The sequence below is a fragment of the Lutra lutra genome, chromosome 11 (genome assembly GCF_902655055.1).
Source record: "Lutra lutra chromosome 11, mLutLut1.2, whole genome shotgun sequence".
Classification (NCBI taxonomy): domain Eukaryota; kingdom Metazoa; phylum Chordata; class Mammalia; order Carnivora; family Mustelidae; genus Lutra; species Lutra lutra.
The window spans coordinates 5,312,194-5,326,616 of record NC_062288.1 but is presented as its reverse complement, the minus strand read 5'-3'; the positions used below and the strand labels follow the sequence as shown (position 1 = coordinate 5,326,616).

The following is a 14,423-nucleotide window of genomic DNA, read 5'->3' as shown; positions in this document are numbered from 1 at the left end:
AGAGGGGATGCCGCGCCCTTGCCAACAATGGTGCTGCCGCCCCAGAGAGGCTGTTGGCGGCTCCCCAGTCCCAAATTACAGGAACGCCAGCCCTGCTTGCCCTTAGGCTCAGGCAAGACTTTTTCTGAAACCAGAGCACAGTAAGTTAGACACGTTGACATCAGATGCTAATAAAGATCACATGTTGGCCTAAAAGTAGACCGCTCCCACTCAAAGAGTCGTGGTGGTTTCGGGGAGCTGCTTTGGATGGGCAGCCCTGACCTGCAGATACAGCACGGGGACGGGGATTGTTGGGAAGGGGTCGTGTCACTGCCCTGAGCTCGGGAACCATATGGCCACCAGCAGAGAGCACGGGCATGGCCCCCTGATGGTCTGCTCTGTGGGCCTCCCTGGCCAGGTACACCCGCCAGGGGACCATCTCCACGGGCGGACCTAAGAGCACCACCTTCCCCACAGGGGACATTTTGCTCAACCAAACCCAGCAATAATCACTTAAACACCCTGTAGCGAAGTACCCCTCAGGACAGAAGCTGAATGGAAAAGGAGTGGGGTTACCCTAAATTTTGTTTCGGAATAAGTTAAAACCTATAGAGAAGTTGTAGGAATAATACAAAGAACTCTGGTTGATCGTGTTCCCCGATTGCTATCCGGTAACGTTTAACACAATTTAAAGCTTTATTTACTTATTTTAGGGGGGGTAGGGGCAGAGGGAGAGGGAGAGAGAGAATCTCAAGCAGACTTTCCACTAAGCCTGGAGCCCGGCATGGGGCTCGATCCCACGACCTGTGAGATCATGACCTGAGCCAAAACCGAGTCAGACACTTAACCAACTGAGCCCCCCAGGTGCCCCCCCAGATCTTTCCAGCTGATCGATGTTGGGTGAGATACTTCTGTGATCCCAGTGCTTGCGAGTCTGATTTGTAGACATCAAGTCCTTCCTTTACTCCTATGAAGACCTCAGTGTCTGTTACCTGAAAACAGGGAGTGCAGCACAGAATCCTTAATATCAGCCACGCGCACGTGTCCACTCTGCAGGCCACGTCACCTTTCCCGGATGTCCTTCTGATGTTCTCAATGGCCTTCCTCCTTCCTGGTCTGTGACCGGTACAGGACCGCCGTTGGTGCTGGGCTGTGTCTCTGTCGTGTCCCCAGAACACGCCTCTATGCCTGTCCCAGGTCTTCCGTGTCCTCCGTACAGTGACTGAAAGACACCTGGCTGGTGGGGAGGCCCCGGGGACCCCATCAGGCTGTATGTGTGACCACAGAGAGGAGTCTGCGTCCTCCGCCGGGTTCAGCTCACATGGCTCCTGACGTGTGCGATCAGCACTGGAGGTGAGGGCTCAGGGCAGAGGTGTCCTCTGCAGGCTTTTCCCCTTTGTCATGAGGAAGTACTTCTTGAAGGAAGGTAATTCGAGACGAGGTTCACTTGCTTTTTCCCCTCAGGCTTCCCCTCGCTGGTTTTACTGTGCATTGATATCCTCGGCCGATTCCTGGATCATTCTGCGTTTACTAGGCTGCAGTCTGCTGAGGGAACGTTCGTTCCTTTCCCTTCCCCTTACTTACGTGTGTGTTTGTCCATAAGGACACGTTATTCTGTCCCGTGGCTCACAGCCATTACTACCAGTGTTCATTTAGAGACTCACGCTGCCCCACTGGGGCTTGGACGTGTCCCCATCTCTGTACTCGCTCGCTTCCGAGGACAAGATGTCCCGTGCTCTGTGGACAGGGATATTTGGGACCGGCTGGTCCACTGTCTGAGGGCTTGTCCCGTGCCTTGCGGGATGTTTAGTGGCCTATCTGGCCCCTACCCACTGGACGCCCCCGACACCCTCATATACACAGCTGTTGTGACAACCAGAATGTCTCCAACATCGTCACACGTCCCTCGGGTGGCAGAATCCAGCCTTGCGGGTCCTGGCCCAGAAGCACTGAGGAAAAGGATATCGCTTCCTTTGTTGAATGTTACAGTCAGAGAGATGCTAGTTCAAACCTTCCGGTAGGTTAGGCAGAAGAAGCCTTATTTTCTTTATTCTAGCAACTCAAGGCTGAAGGAGTGTTGAGGCTCTTGTCTATGAAGAATTTGGAACCTCCCCAGAAGTAGACAGAACAGTGAGGTGAACCCCCACGTACCCCTCAGCCAGCTGTAGCCGCACTCCATTGACCCCCCACCCCCATCTCTTTTGATGAGAATCTCATGTAAAAACATCACTTATTTGTAATTATTTTACAGTATTTCTGGTTCTGTGAAAGATCACTAGTTTTTTTTTTTTTTATCAAAACAGTCATGATTCCTAATTCCTTAATATCATAAAAAAATTCAGTATTCAAATCAGAGTTGCGTCTACACCATGTGTGCACGGTCCCGGTGCCCCTGAAAGATGGCGCTGCCCCAGGAAGGGCTCGGCTCAAGGAACTGGTTCCCACGGAGGTTCTGATCCAGAAGGGTTTGCCCAGTCCCGGCCACACCACAGGCCCCAGCTCTGTGTTCACACTGCACGGGTGCCTGCCCACCCTGAGCTGGTCACCAGGCCTCCAGAGGTCACCCTGCTGTCCCCACCCACTTCAAGATGGACAGGTAGACCTGGGGGGGAGGGGGTTCTGTTCTTAGACACCATCACTGCCTTCCTCCCCGAGGGCTCCAGCTTCTTTGAATGCAAACAAATTCCTAATTACTGGGATTCCAACCACTTAAACTTGAGATGAAGTCTTTGGGGCCTAAGTTCTAGATGAGCTCTTTCTGTGCAAATGCTCTCTCTTCGTCCGGGGGTGTGGGGGGGGGGAGCTGTGGCTTGGTGCAGCAGGGTGAGCCAGGCTCGAGGTGTCCCCCAGAAGGAGAAGATAGGTCAGATGGGATCTGTCTGGAATGGTTATTTATTGAGTCGGTGACCCATACACGAGGGGATTATATGCAGCCCCCCATGTGATAGCCAGGGTAAGCCTGTGTGACAGTCCCCCCCCACTGTGGCATTGAGGGTGTTGAGGGTTAGAAGTGGGGAGGCTCATGGAGCAGTGGGAGGGGGAGTCCGATTTTGGGACTGGCGGGTTCTAAAGTCCGTGCTCTCACTGTGGAGCCAGAAATGCTCTACCTGATTGAGGCTTCTAGACTGCGTGGGGGGTGGGCGCTAGGGGAAGCTGGGATTCCCGGGGAGAACTGGTTTCTTAAGTGGAAGGCTGAGGACTTGCTCATGGTTCCATCCTGTTCCTTAACAAATCCGATTTTAGGAAATAGCATTGTACCAAACACACGGTCAGTCGTCTCTGCTGTTGGGCATGTTTCTCTTACTAGAGATGGATTTTATGAAACCTTGATGTCTGGGCACCTGGGTGATTAAGCATCCGAGTCTTGGATCCCAGGGTTGCAAGATCGAGCCCCGCATTGGGCTTTGCACTCAGCACGAAGTCTCCTTGAGACTCTCTCTCCCTCTGCCCCTCCCCTGTGCATGCTCGCGCGCTCTCTCTCTCTTTAAAATAAAAATAAATAAATCTTAAAAAAAAAAAAATAAATAAAGCTTGACATCTAGCAGTGTATCTTGGGAAAATAGACACACACACGCTGCGACTCCAGTACGAAGATGAGCCAGGTGGCTCTGTGGGTGAGCATGAAAGACTGGAAACCGTCCACGTGGACAGCACCGTGGTCCACACGGCCACGTGGACAGACCCCTCACAGGTGCAGAGACATCAAAGAAGTGTCGTGCCCAGGAGATATTTACGACGTAACCTGAGTCTGCACCAGCCTGATTGCAAAACTGTCTGTCCTGTGATCCTAACTATGTCAGTGTGTCTATTTATAAATACCTGTGCAGAAGAATACTAGAAGGGCACACTCAGAGTTTTAACCAAGAGGGGAATTGTCGGTGAATCTCGATTTCTTCCCCTTTGTCCCTTACTGTTGTCACATGTTACAATGAAAACTTATTTTTATAATTAAAAAAACTAGTATTTGTGTGTGTGTGTGTGTGTGTCAGGAATTTCTACTTTATGTGCCCCACTTCCCTCATTCTCACACATTCCAGGAGTGGCTGGCGTTGTCCTTACGCACAGGAAAGTGCGCTTCCCCAGGTTGGCTCCACCCTGAACGGTGTCCTCCTCGGGTCCCCCCCTGTGTGCTTCCACTCACCTGAACCCCTGATTCCTGGTCCTGGAAACCCGAGGGGAGCCCAGCGGACAAGGAGGCCTGGTGTAGGGCAGAGGGAAGGTGTGAAGAGTCGCCAACAAATCATCGCGGCAGAGTGGAAGGGGCCGCGCTTTCCAGCGGGGGCCTTGCTGGATTTTTTTCCTGAGCACGAAGAAAACCGAGTGTGGGACACTGTGCTACAAGCGACGCTTCCCCAGGACCTTCACGGAGCTGCAGAGCAGAGCAAGACTGAGGAGGGAGCTGTGGCCTTGCTCCCCCAGGAGCTCCAGGAAGGGGGAGAGGAAGCGGATGTGCCCGTGACAATAGCAGCGGGCCCTCGTGATCGGTGGGGGCCCAGGTAGGAGCCCTCGGGTGAAGCCTGGCAGACCAGTTGGTGCCACCGCCGTACATGCAGGGAAACTGAGGCCCAGCTGCGCTCGGCTCCAAACACTTGGAATCCCTTTGCTGTCTACAGTCCACCAAAGGAGGATTGCATCTTTTCTAAAATAGCTTTTATTTCAGTTTTTGACAAAATGATACCACTTTATCGATACTGCCTTTGTCCAAGTCACAGGCTACACATACCCCTTCGAGGAAAGAAAAGTACAGAGGAGCAAGTCAAAATCGAGTCTTCCAAATGGTCTGTCTGGTTTGAAATGGAGCCACAAAGGCGGGTCACCCTGTGCTTTCAGTCTTGTCACCCACCTCTTGGGCTGAGAGCCGTTCAAGGAGGGGCGTCCGCTGGGGGACCCTGAAATATGTGGTTGACTTTCAAGAACTATTCAAAGCATTATATTATTTTTTTTTATTTTGTTTATTTATTTATTTGAGAGAGAGAGAACAGACTCCCCGCTGAGCAGAGAGCCCAGGGCAGGGCTTCATCCCGCGACCCTGGGATCATGACCTGAGCCGAAGGCAGACGCTTCACCAGCTGAGCCCGCTAGGAGCCCCTCAGTGAGGTTTTCTTTTGTTTTGTTTTGTTTTTCGATTTTAACTCCTTCAGAAAGGCTTTGCAAGGACTGAAAATATGTTTTCACTGGAACTTGGACGTCAGCAGTTTATAATGCAGATTTCTTTTAAAGTGCATTTGCCTCAGCCGACTTGGACAGGACCGTCACGTACATTCCTGTTACCTTGAACCGAGCCATGTAATGACGTGGGGCAGTTTCAGTTATCCTGCTTTAGGTCTCGAAGTAGAACCATTAATTTAGAACAGAACTGGAAAAAGGTGTTCGATTTCCATTATTTTTCACTAAAATTCATCTAGTCTAATCCTGGTTCTGCTCCAGTCTGAACTGAATTTGATTTCCCCCAGACTTATTACAAATGCCCGATCAGGGGGCTTCGAGCACACCAGAATCAGAAGCCTTCTCGGGTCGCTCCTAGGAAGCCAAGGATCCCTTGTGGCACGGACGATTGTCTGGTGCTGGGGAGTGTCATGCCTGCAAAGCAGCAAACCAGAGCAGATGCCCTTGGGTCAGGTCCAGGCTCCAGCAGTTTCCATCTGCTGGATGCTGGGCCAGCCCTTCCGCATTATTGAGACTCACATCTCTCATCTCATTGGGGGACAGTGACACCTGCCTTGCAGGGCATTCACGTTGGGCCCCAGCATGGCTGCTGTGGTCTTCAGAGGTGGAGTCCCCCACCTGCCCGGGCAGAGGTGTGGCACCCGGTGCCGTCTACCTGCCTGGACACGGCTGACTTTCCCATTTTCCTCCTCATGGCCCCAGCCAGGATGGGTACCATCAGCACATCCTACTTCCTGTCCCTGGCAGTCAGTGGATTACAGCCTGACTTCTCCATAAGTATTGACCCCCCCCACACCCAGTGTTTACAAGAAAGTTTCTGAAAACCTCAGTTTCTGTCCTTAACCTTAGAAAATGTGCTGAAAGCAGACCTGGGAGAGCTCCCAGCTCAGAAGGGTTGATCGAAGGTAAAGAAGGAAGACCAAGCTGGCCAGGGAGCTCCTGGCTCATAGCCCTCCCCTCCCTACTCTCTTGGCTCCTAGGCCAGCGTTTGCCGCCCCCGCCCCCGCCCCAGCCCTGCTCTGTCCATGCATCCTAGGGGGCCTGACCTTCAGGGTCATGTTGCACTGTGGACAGCACTGGGTGCAAAGAACTGGAAGTACCCCACTTTCTATCTTTGCACGGTGGTCTGGCCCAGAGTTAAGGGATTCTCAGCCCAGTAGGAGCTTCTGAGCCTGTGAATCAGCCAGCAACATGTGCCTGGTGCATGACATGGGAGCGAGCTGGACAGCAGAGAGGTAGCCTCCACGACTGACCTGCCAGGGACCCAGGACCAGAAGCCATGCTCCCCAGAGTGCAGATTGGGGCCACTGGGATGACGTCACTTCTATCCTGATGGTTCTCAAACTCCTTCCATTTGGTCTGCTGCTCTTTCTGTGCAGGGAGTGCATAAAAAGTGACACCAGGGCTCCAGGAATGCCACAAGTTTCTATTACCACTCCAGGTGTTTTATCATAGGCCACAGCGCCCGGCTGGCAGGGGCTGGGCTGCCTGACAGAGCATCCCTGCCCCCCTCACCTCTGCAGAGAAGCATCTCACACTATTGAATAGTACCATTTTGTGTTTGAAAGCAATGATTTACTTAGGATTTTTTGCAACAGAAAAGAGGAAAGTGAGGATTCAGGGGTTGGTTTTTCCCACTGAATTGTTCGCAGAGCATCTTACCAGTCAGGAGGCTTCTGTTCCCCAATTTGCAGGCCTGATTTAGGGTCCAGGTGGGGGCCCTTCCCTGCCGTCTGCAGCCTGTAGTAGACTGGGAGTGCTTCATTCCTTGAAAGCACGCCTCAAGGGGGCAGGCACAGGGGGCCAAGACCTTTCCAAAGGGGGCTCTCCTTAGCCTGAGCTGGGCCTGCCCTGTGAGGTCAGTGCTACTCACAGACTCCCCATTTCACAGATGAGGAGACTGAGGCACGGGCCCACAGTGCCAGGTTCCTGCAGCTAGTTCTTGTTGAAGCCAAACTGCGGCCCAGTCTGATTCGAGAACCTCCCCGCCTCCGCTTTGCCGAGGGAGGCCATCAGTGGTGCTTAAACACCCTCAGAGCAAACACTGCTTCGTACCTGTGGTCGACTCCCCAAGCAGTGTTCACGGCCCAGAGGGGAAAGTGAGTCTCAGATAATATGGAGCCTGCCTGAGGCCATAGAAGCTGGCACTGCAGGGCTGCGCTGCGAGTTCACCCCGTCCTGGTGTGACCCAGATCCATACGTTCCCTTTACAGTCCCAACCCCACCGGGAGACCACAGGCCCACGGGAGGAATCTCCCCCTGGCTGAGCCGTGAGCTGCGCAGGGCAGAGACCCAGGCCTGTGCCCCAGGCTGAGATCTTACGTCCTTATTTGCTTCCAGAATGAACCCCAGCACTGCCCAGGTGGTGACTGACAAGGCACCTCATGGTGCTGGATGTCCCTTCAGCGGCTGGCCTCGGGAGGCACGGTGGAAGGTGGCCACCCGTTACCAAGCATTTCTCTTTGTGCCTCAGTAATCTCTGACGTCCTCTCCTGTGTAGCCCTGGACACGTCCCACTCCCACCCCCAACTGCTGCTACGTATAGTGGCTTCTTGCCTTTCTGTCGTGGGGGGTTTGTCCCGTCGCTGGCCAGCAGCTCTGCTGTGTGTGGGAGGGGGCTAGGGTAGAGCGGCCAGCATGGGCTTCGAGGTCCTGTCCCTGGGGCACCGTCTGTGTCTGCCCCTGCCCCGGGCCCGCCAGCCCGGCCTGCTCTGGGAATCCAAAAGCTGTGGACTTGGCCTGGTGACAAAGTACATCTTAGTTTTTAATACTGAAGACTATATATAGACCTCCGGGGGGAGGGGGTGGTGTCTGTGAGCGGCAGGGAGGGGAAGGGCCGGTTTAAAGAAAAATGCATTCGGGCTGGTAAGGAGGTTCAGTATGGGGGCCCGACCTGATTTGGGGCAGGGAAGTTGATAAACAGACTTCAGCGTGATCAAATTGTTCTAGAGAAGCTGACGGTGGTCGTCATCCCAGAGAGGCTCCCCGGCACTGAGCGTAGAGAGTGCTCAGGAACTCGCCAGGCTTGGCAGAGGACCAGGCAGACAGTATTCTAAGGAATTAACTGGACCCATTTGTAGTTTCTAAATCCGTTTCTCTTTCGTGCTACTGTGTGCGTTCGTTTAAATTTCGACCTTCAGACAGAAGACCTTTTTTCGTTGTTTAAATGTCACTTTTATGGACTGCTGTGTGTCAGCCGTATTTGAATATTTGATTTGTTTCGTGGAAGTGTAACTTCTGTCCAGTGAAATGTGCACTACCGGAAAGAGATGAGTAGGTTTCTATAAAAACACATGCGAGCTGCAAGCTCGTCCCTCAGTCCTGATTGGCTCCCGGGAGATTGTCATGGTGTGGCCCGGCAGACGTGGTGACCTGCCCCTGGGAGCTGTGCCTCCAGGCTGACCCTGCCTCCCCTCCAGCAAGGACAGTCCTTGTAGGACTGGACGATCCCCATTCCTGCTCCTGCGTTCACTACCTTGCAACAGGAACTTGACCCCACAGCTCGCCCTCTCCTGCCAGCCAAAGTTTGCACCTGGGAAAAGGGACAGAGAGGGAGCAAGAGATTTGAGGCCACTTGGTCAGGACCAGGTGACATTCAGAGGCCACAGGAGCTCCCACTCCGCCATGGACACAGACTGCTGAGGGACTTGGCAGACAGGCCTGGATTCAGAGAACACTCGGGCTCTGAGTGCCCCGCATTTCCATTTCGCTGTCCCGGGAGCACAGGAGCGGGGCTCTTTCTGGCCTGTCAGCCTGAGGGTCCATCCCCCCCTCAGCCGTACTGGAGTGGGGACCCTGTGGGGGCCCCTTGCATCAGGCCCAGGGAAGGAGCTGATTGGTCTGCCCAGTGTGGCTTGACTCAGTACCTAGCAGACCTAGCCAGAGGCAGAAGCAGTCCCCCACCTCCAGCAGCTTCCCCGCCTGCCCAGAGACTGCCCACCCTGCCCTCCCGGCTCCCCGCACCTCTGCACAATCCTCTGTTGGTGGGGCCCCGCCCACGGGGGACAGTGGAAAAGCCAGGGACAAACTCCCTTTCTGGACACCGTCTCCATTTAAAATGCCGTCTTGTTCCTCTGACTGCTTTTTCCATGCTGTTGAGGTAAGGTGGTTTGGTTTGGTTTGGTTTGGTTTGGTTTGGTTTGGTTTGGTTAAAAGCACCCTGTGTCCCCCCAGAGGCTGCACCCTGTTCCTGTCACTTGGTGGCTGGGGCAGAGGACATTGCTGGTCCCGGGGATTTCTGCTTGACCATCCCTTTGCTTGGGAACGCATCATTTGTGGTGGCTTTGCACGGTACCAGGGAGCTGAAGCTGTGTCATGTTGTAGGGGGAAGGGAGCCAAAGAATTTTGTGACTGTGCTCCTACTCTGCCCCGTCTTCTCAGTATTTTAAAGTTCAGCAGAATCGTACTTCTTCGTGTCGACTCTCCCTGGGCCTTGGTGAGCCGAGCTGCATGCAGGCTGATTGGGCGCCAGCTGTATGCAGGCTGATTGGGTGCCAGCTGTATGCAGGCAGACCTGGGAACAGGCAATAGGCGGACTCGTCAGAAGTTAGGATTTGGGCTGCTCCGCTTGTCTCTGCAGTTGGTTCCACTGTGAACCGTTCGGCCTAGAGACCACCGGAGTATCTGACGCGCGTCCTGGCGCTTCCCGAGACAGGTGGCTGGGAAGCAGCTCGTACGCTCCGGCCTGGCCGTGTGCCCTGCCTGCCCCGAGGTGTCCTGGCATTTCAAGAACTTCCTGCTGTAACCCTGCGTGCCCACTGCAGCTGGGCGGCGGGGCGCGGACGGCAGGTGGCCTTGCTGCTTGCAAGGACGTCGGACCCGGGCTGGAACACCACGATGCTACCTTTCCTGTTCGATCTCGATTCGGGTTTACTCCTCGAAAACCCCAGTTGCTCATCTGTCCGAGGGCCCTTTGTGTGTTGCAGGATGTGAGGATCTTCAGTGAGGACGGGACGAGCAGAGTGGTGGAGATCCCAGCAGACATGACGGCCAGGGACCTGTGCCAGCTGCTGGTTTACAGAAGTCACTGTGTGGACGACAACAGCTGGACGCTCGTGGAGCACCACCCGCACCTGGGACTAGGTAGGGAGCACGCTGGGGGACCTGGTGTGTGGCCAGGCAGACAGCTGTGTCCCCACCGAGTCCCTGCTCGGACAGCGAGACGTCTGTGTGCCGTCCCCATTTCACTGCACACCTGTTTCTCCCGACACTTCTCCTGCGTCCCTCCCAGCCCTCCCCCACCTACTGCTCCCAGAATCTTGCTTCTGGGAGGGTGGCAGCCACTGCCACAGCAGGAAGGTTCCCTCTGTGACTTGGCTGGAGAATCAGCTGTGGCAGGTGCTCGGAACTTGCTGCACAGGTGTGGGCTGGGGGGAGCACCGTCCCCGTGTCCTCGTGCCCACAGCAGCTCGTCCCTCTCCCAGGAGTGGGGCGCCATGGAGACAGCCTGCAGAAGTTGCAGGGTGTAGCCCTGGCCTGGTTCACAGTGTCCGCACAGGTTGCGCATACGTGTGTGTCTCATGTTTAGAGAGCAGGAGATTATTTTGAAATAGGTGCTGTTTGTAGAGCTCACTGAGGTTTGGTGGGGTTTCTTGCTCAGGTGGTCTTTTTCAGGTCAGGAAGCTTTTCAGACTTCTGTTTAAATTCTTACCAGATGACGGCTGGTGCTTACAAAATCATAGGCACACACCTAAAACCAGAATTTTCTCCGAATCAGCAACTGTGTCTGTCCCATGTGCTGCAGGAGAGACTGCACAGGTCACAGAGTTCTTCCTGTGGTTCTGAACTTTCCTCCTGAACCTTTCTAGAAGGTGAATAGATCAAATTTAAACTTCCAGGTCTGGAATATTCATGTAACAAAATAGTGTTCTTTAGAATGTTGTTATACAGTCTAAGCCTGAACAGTGCTACATAAATTTGAGTTGGCATTGTTTTTATTTTTCTTAAAGATTTTATTTATTTCTTTGTCAGAGAGAGAGAGAGTGAGTGAGAGTGTGCACAAGCAGGCTCCCGGCTGAGCAGGGAGCCCGAGGCAGGACTCTATCCCAGGACCCCGGGATCATGACCTGAGCCGAAGGCAAACGCTTAACTGACTGAGCCCCAGGGCCCCCCTGAGTTGGCGTCGTTTCAAGTCCCCGTGTTCTAGCTCCCCTGTGCCGTCAGATGCAGCGTGCAGCTCACGGTTAGCCTTGAGAACACTTTCTCCCTTTCCTGTTTTGGCCCATCTCCAGTGCACCTGCAGGCCTGAGGAAAGTTCCTCCATCATCTAGCAGCCTTCTTGCACCAGGTGCATTCACTGGTGCCACCTGCAGAAACAGGTGTCAAGCGTCATTCTCAAGCTCCAGTTTGGGACAGTCATGAATGGTCCCTACATTGGTCTGTTGGGGCCGCCAGCAGCATGTGCTGCTCCCAAGGAACTGGAAATTAAACAACAGTTGGAGCCGTGTAGCGTGTGTGGACACGTACACAGGCCACGCATGGGTATATACACATGTATACCAACGTGTGTCCGTGCACACACACACACACACGCAGAAGGAACTTTAAAAACACAGCTGTGGACTTGGACCCCAATATGAATATTCCCAAAACCTACTCAAAACTCAGAATACTGTTAATTTGAAAGGAATTGTAGAAAGGCCTTCTGCAGGTATCACAATACGCGAATATGTTTGTCCACACATAAAACGTCACACATATAAAATGGAAACAGATACACACAAAAAAATCAAACATACAAAAACGGTGAGAAATTTTGATTCACGCATTTTTTTGTGGTAGCTCTTGATTTCACGACCATCATGCCAGAGATGGAGAATTTAGATATGGTAAAACTTCGGCAGTCATCGCCCACGTGAAAAGGAATTTATTCTGCGAAACTCTGTAAAGACCTGCGCATGCACACACAGTATTCTCAGGGTGCGATCGCTTTCTGTTTATTCCTTGTCTTATTCACGGATGGACTTAACATACTCTAAAGAAGGTAATTTTTTTTTTCTGAGATTTTATTTATTTATTTGAGAGAGAGCAAGAGAACTTGAGCAAGGGGGGAGGGGCAGAGGGAGAGGGAGAAGCAGGCTCCCCACTGAGCAAGGAGCCCTGTGTGGGGCTGGATCGCAGGACCCTGAGATCATGACCTGAGCCGAAGGCAGAGGATTAAACCAGGCATCCCTAAAGGGGAAAATACTTTCTTACAAAACCAAGTTAAAGTGACAAAAAAGGAAGGGAGAAAGGAAAATGATGGGAGGAAAAAAAGGCAGAAGAACACGGATCCTGTTTGACAAAAGGAAGTCAGTGACATTAATTGCAGGCGCGTGACGAGCCCTCACGGGGCTCCACCTCAGTTTCCTCTCTGCCAGCAGCTCCAGCAGGGTCGGCAGCGGGGGAGCAGCAGCTCCTAAGGCCTGGGTAGCGCAGGATGTGGGAGCTTCTAGAGCTGATCAGCCCTGCCGTCCGCAGTTCCGCAGAGCCTCCGGCCTTCATGCTCCTGTATCTTCTCTGTGTGCCCTTTGGTTTGTGATGCAAGCTGTCCTTTTTTTTTTAAACTCAGCCACGTTGCTGTTGAGGCGAAAATCCTGCTCTTACCCGTGTTCGGTAGCATCTGAGGGTCAGCAGTGGGGACAGTGGGGACAGCGGACATCCGGGAGCCCGCTGCACACCACCCTGGGGCAGGCACTGTAGCCGTGCCCATCGGAGAGCCACATGATGTGTCAGCACTGAATCCCCACCATTGGGCATGAGTGTGCGTGCCTGGTGCAGAGTTCCTTAATGGATGATGTTCTGGGGGTGTCCCTGGGTCCTGGCACGCAGCCAGGGGACCCCCATTCTCTGGCAGAGCTGTCCAGCCCCATGTCCGCAGTTACTGATAGCACCCTGTGGAGAGTCGCTTTCTCGGTTGTGCGTTGGGGATGCTCTGGGGATGTGTTTGTACAAGAGGCCTGAGGTTGCGGTGCCAGGCACACAGCGCCTCAGATCTGGAAGGCTGGTATGAGGCAGACCATTACCCCTTATAATTGGGGCATAATTGAGCTAATTCCAATGACACTTTAGGCCTATGTATGGCCTCAGATTTGAGGATTTCGAGGCACAATTACTACCCAGATCTTCGCAGGTAAAATATTGGATCCTTAGCGATATTAAACTTTCTCCCAGGCAGGAGTGACATTCTGTTTGCACTAGCAGAAGACCGAGCATGCATGTGTGTGGCCGCAGCTCTCGGTGGCCCCCGTTGGTGGGGGTAGGGGAAGGGAGCAGATGCAGAGGTGCCCACTGGTGCTCGGTGGGCAGCATCTCTGGCTGGTGGGAATGTTTCTGCTCCCACTGAACTGTGCTGCTGTCACAGCTGGGTCATTGCCTTTCCTCAGCCCCAGCAGCACCTCCTGAAGTCCCTTACCACTCAGGACCATTGGACAAGTTGGGGCAGAGCCCTTAGTGATGGACGATCTTAGGGAGGCTGGTCTGTGCTTTGTGACTTCCAGCCGTGGCGAGCTGCTCCCTGGATGTGATCTGTTCACATCCTGCCTATCGGTGGGGGGTGGGGGGTCCTTGGCCTCGGTCTTTAATGTAGACATCACAGCCTTGAGAACACTGTCCCCAACCGAGGCCACTCAGCGGCCACCAAGTACAGCCAGAGGGACCAGAACAGGGCGGGCATGGTTCTGCCATCTGGCCCAAGCCCGTGTGTGGCGAGACTCCTGAGGGCCCACTTCTGCCAGGAGGCCTGCGTGTGGAGGGCATATCGGGAGAGCTAACAGTCAGCCTGCTGCTGTGTCGAGTAGACAAATGATCGTTTTAAGGGATTTTGTGCAACTGCAACTGGGGGCATGCAGACGACATCCTGGAGCCCCTGTGGCATTGCAAGTGTCACTGTGGGTAAGCTGTGTCCTCAGGAGGGCATGGGGCACCCCTTCCCAGGCCCTGGGTGACCACGAACCCCAGGACGCATGAGCAGGGGAGTCCGCTGTGCATGGAGCAGTGACGGGAAGACAGCTCCCATAAAGTCCAGGGATTTGGTGAATTCTGTAGTTGGGAGAAATAGGTTGCTGTCCTCTAGGAAAAAGCCTGAGCGTTCTCTCCAGGCTGTTAACAGCTTTGCATGTGTACCTTGCCAGGCGAGAAAGGTGTGGCAGTCACCCTCCGGAGGGCTTGGCTGCAGGGACACTGCCATCCGGACATGCGGACAGGTGTCGAAGGAGAGATAGCATCCATGTTCAGCCCTCAGTGCTCAGAAGGGCCTCCGAATGCTGACCTTCCCCATCTCTGTCTCCTTGTCGCTCTGT

General features: G+C 53.8%; 1 protein-coding gene across 3 annotated transcripts in view; it reads left to right on the top strand.

Annotated features, from left to right (window-relative positions):
• The window catches only part of GRB10 (growth factor receptor bound protein 10), a 173,321-nt gene that overhangs the window by 128,376 nt on the left and 30,522 nt on the right, over positions 1-14,423 (top strand). For all 3 annotated transcript variants that reach the window (XM_047695307.1, XM_047695306.1, XM_047695308.1), the window contains one exon: positions 10,071-10,227. In XM_047695307.1, the coding sequence (XP_047551263.1) occupies positions 10,071-10,227 (157 nt within the window). The remainder of the gene's footprint in view (positions 1-10,070; positions 10,228-14,423) is intronic.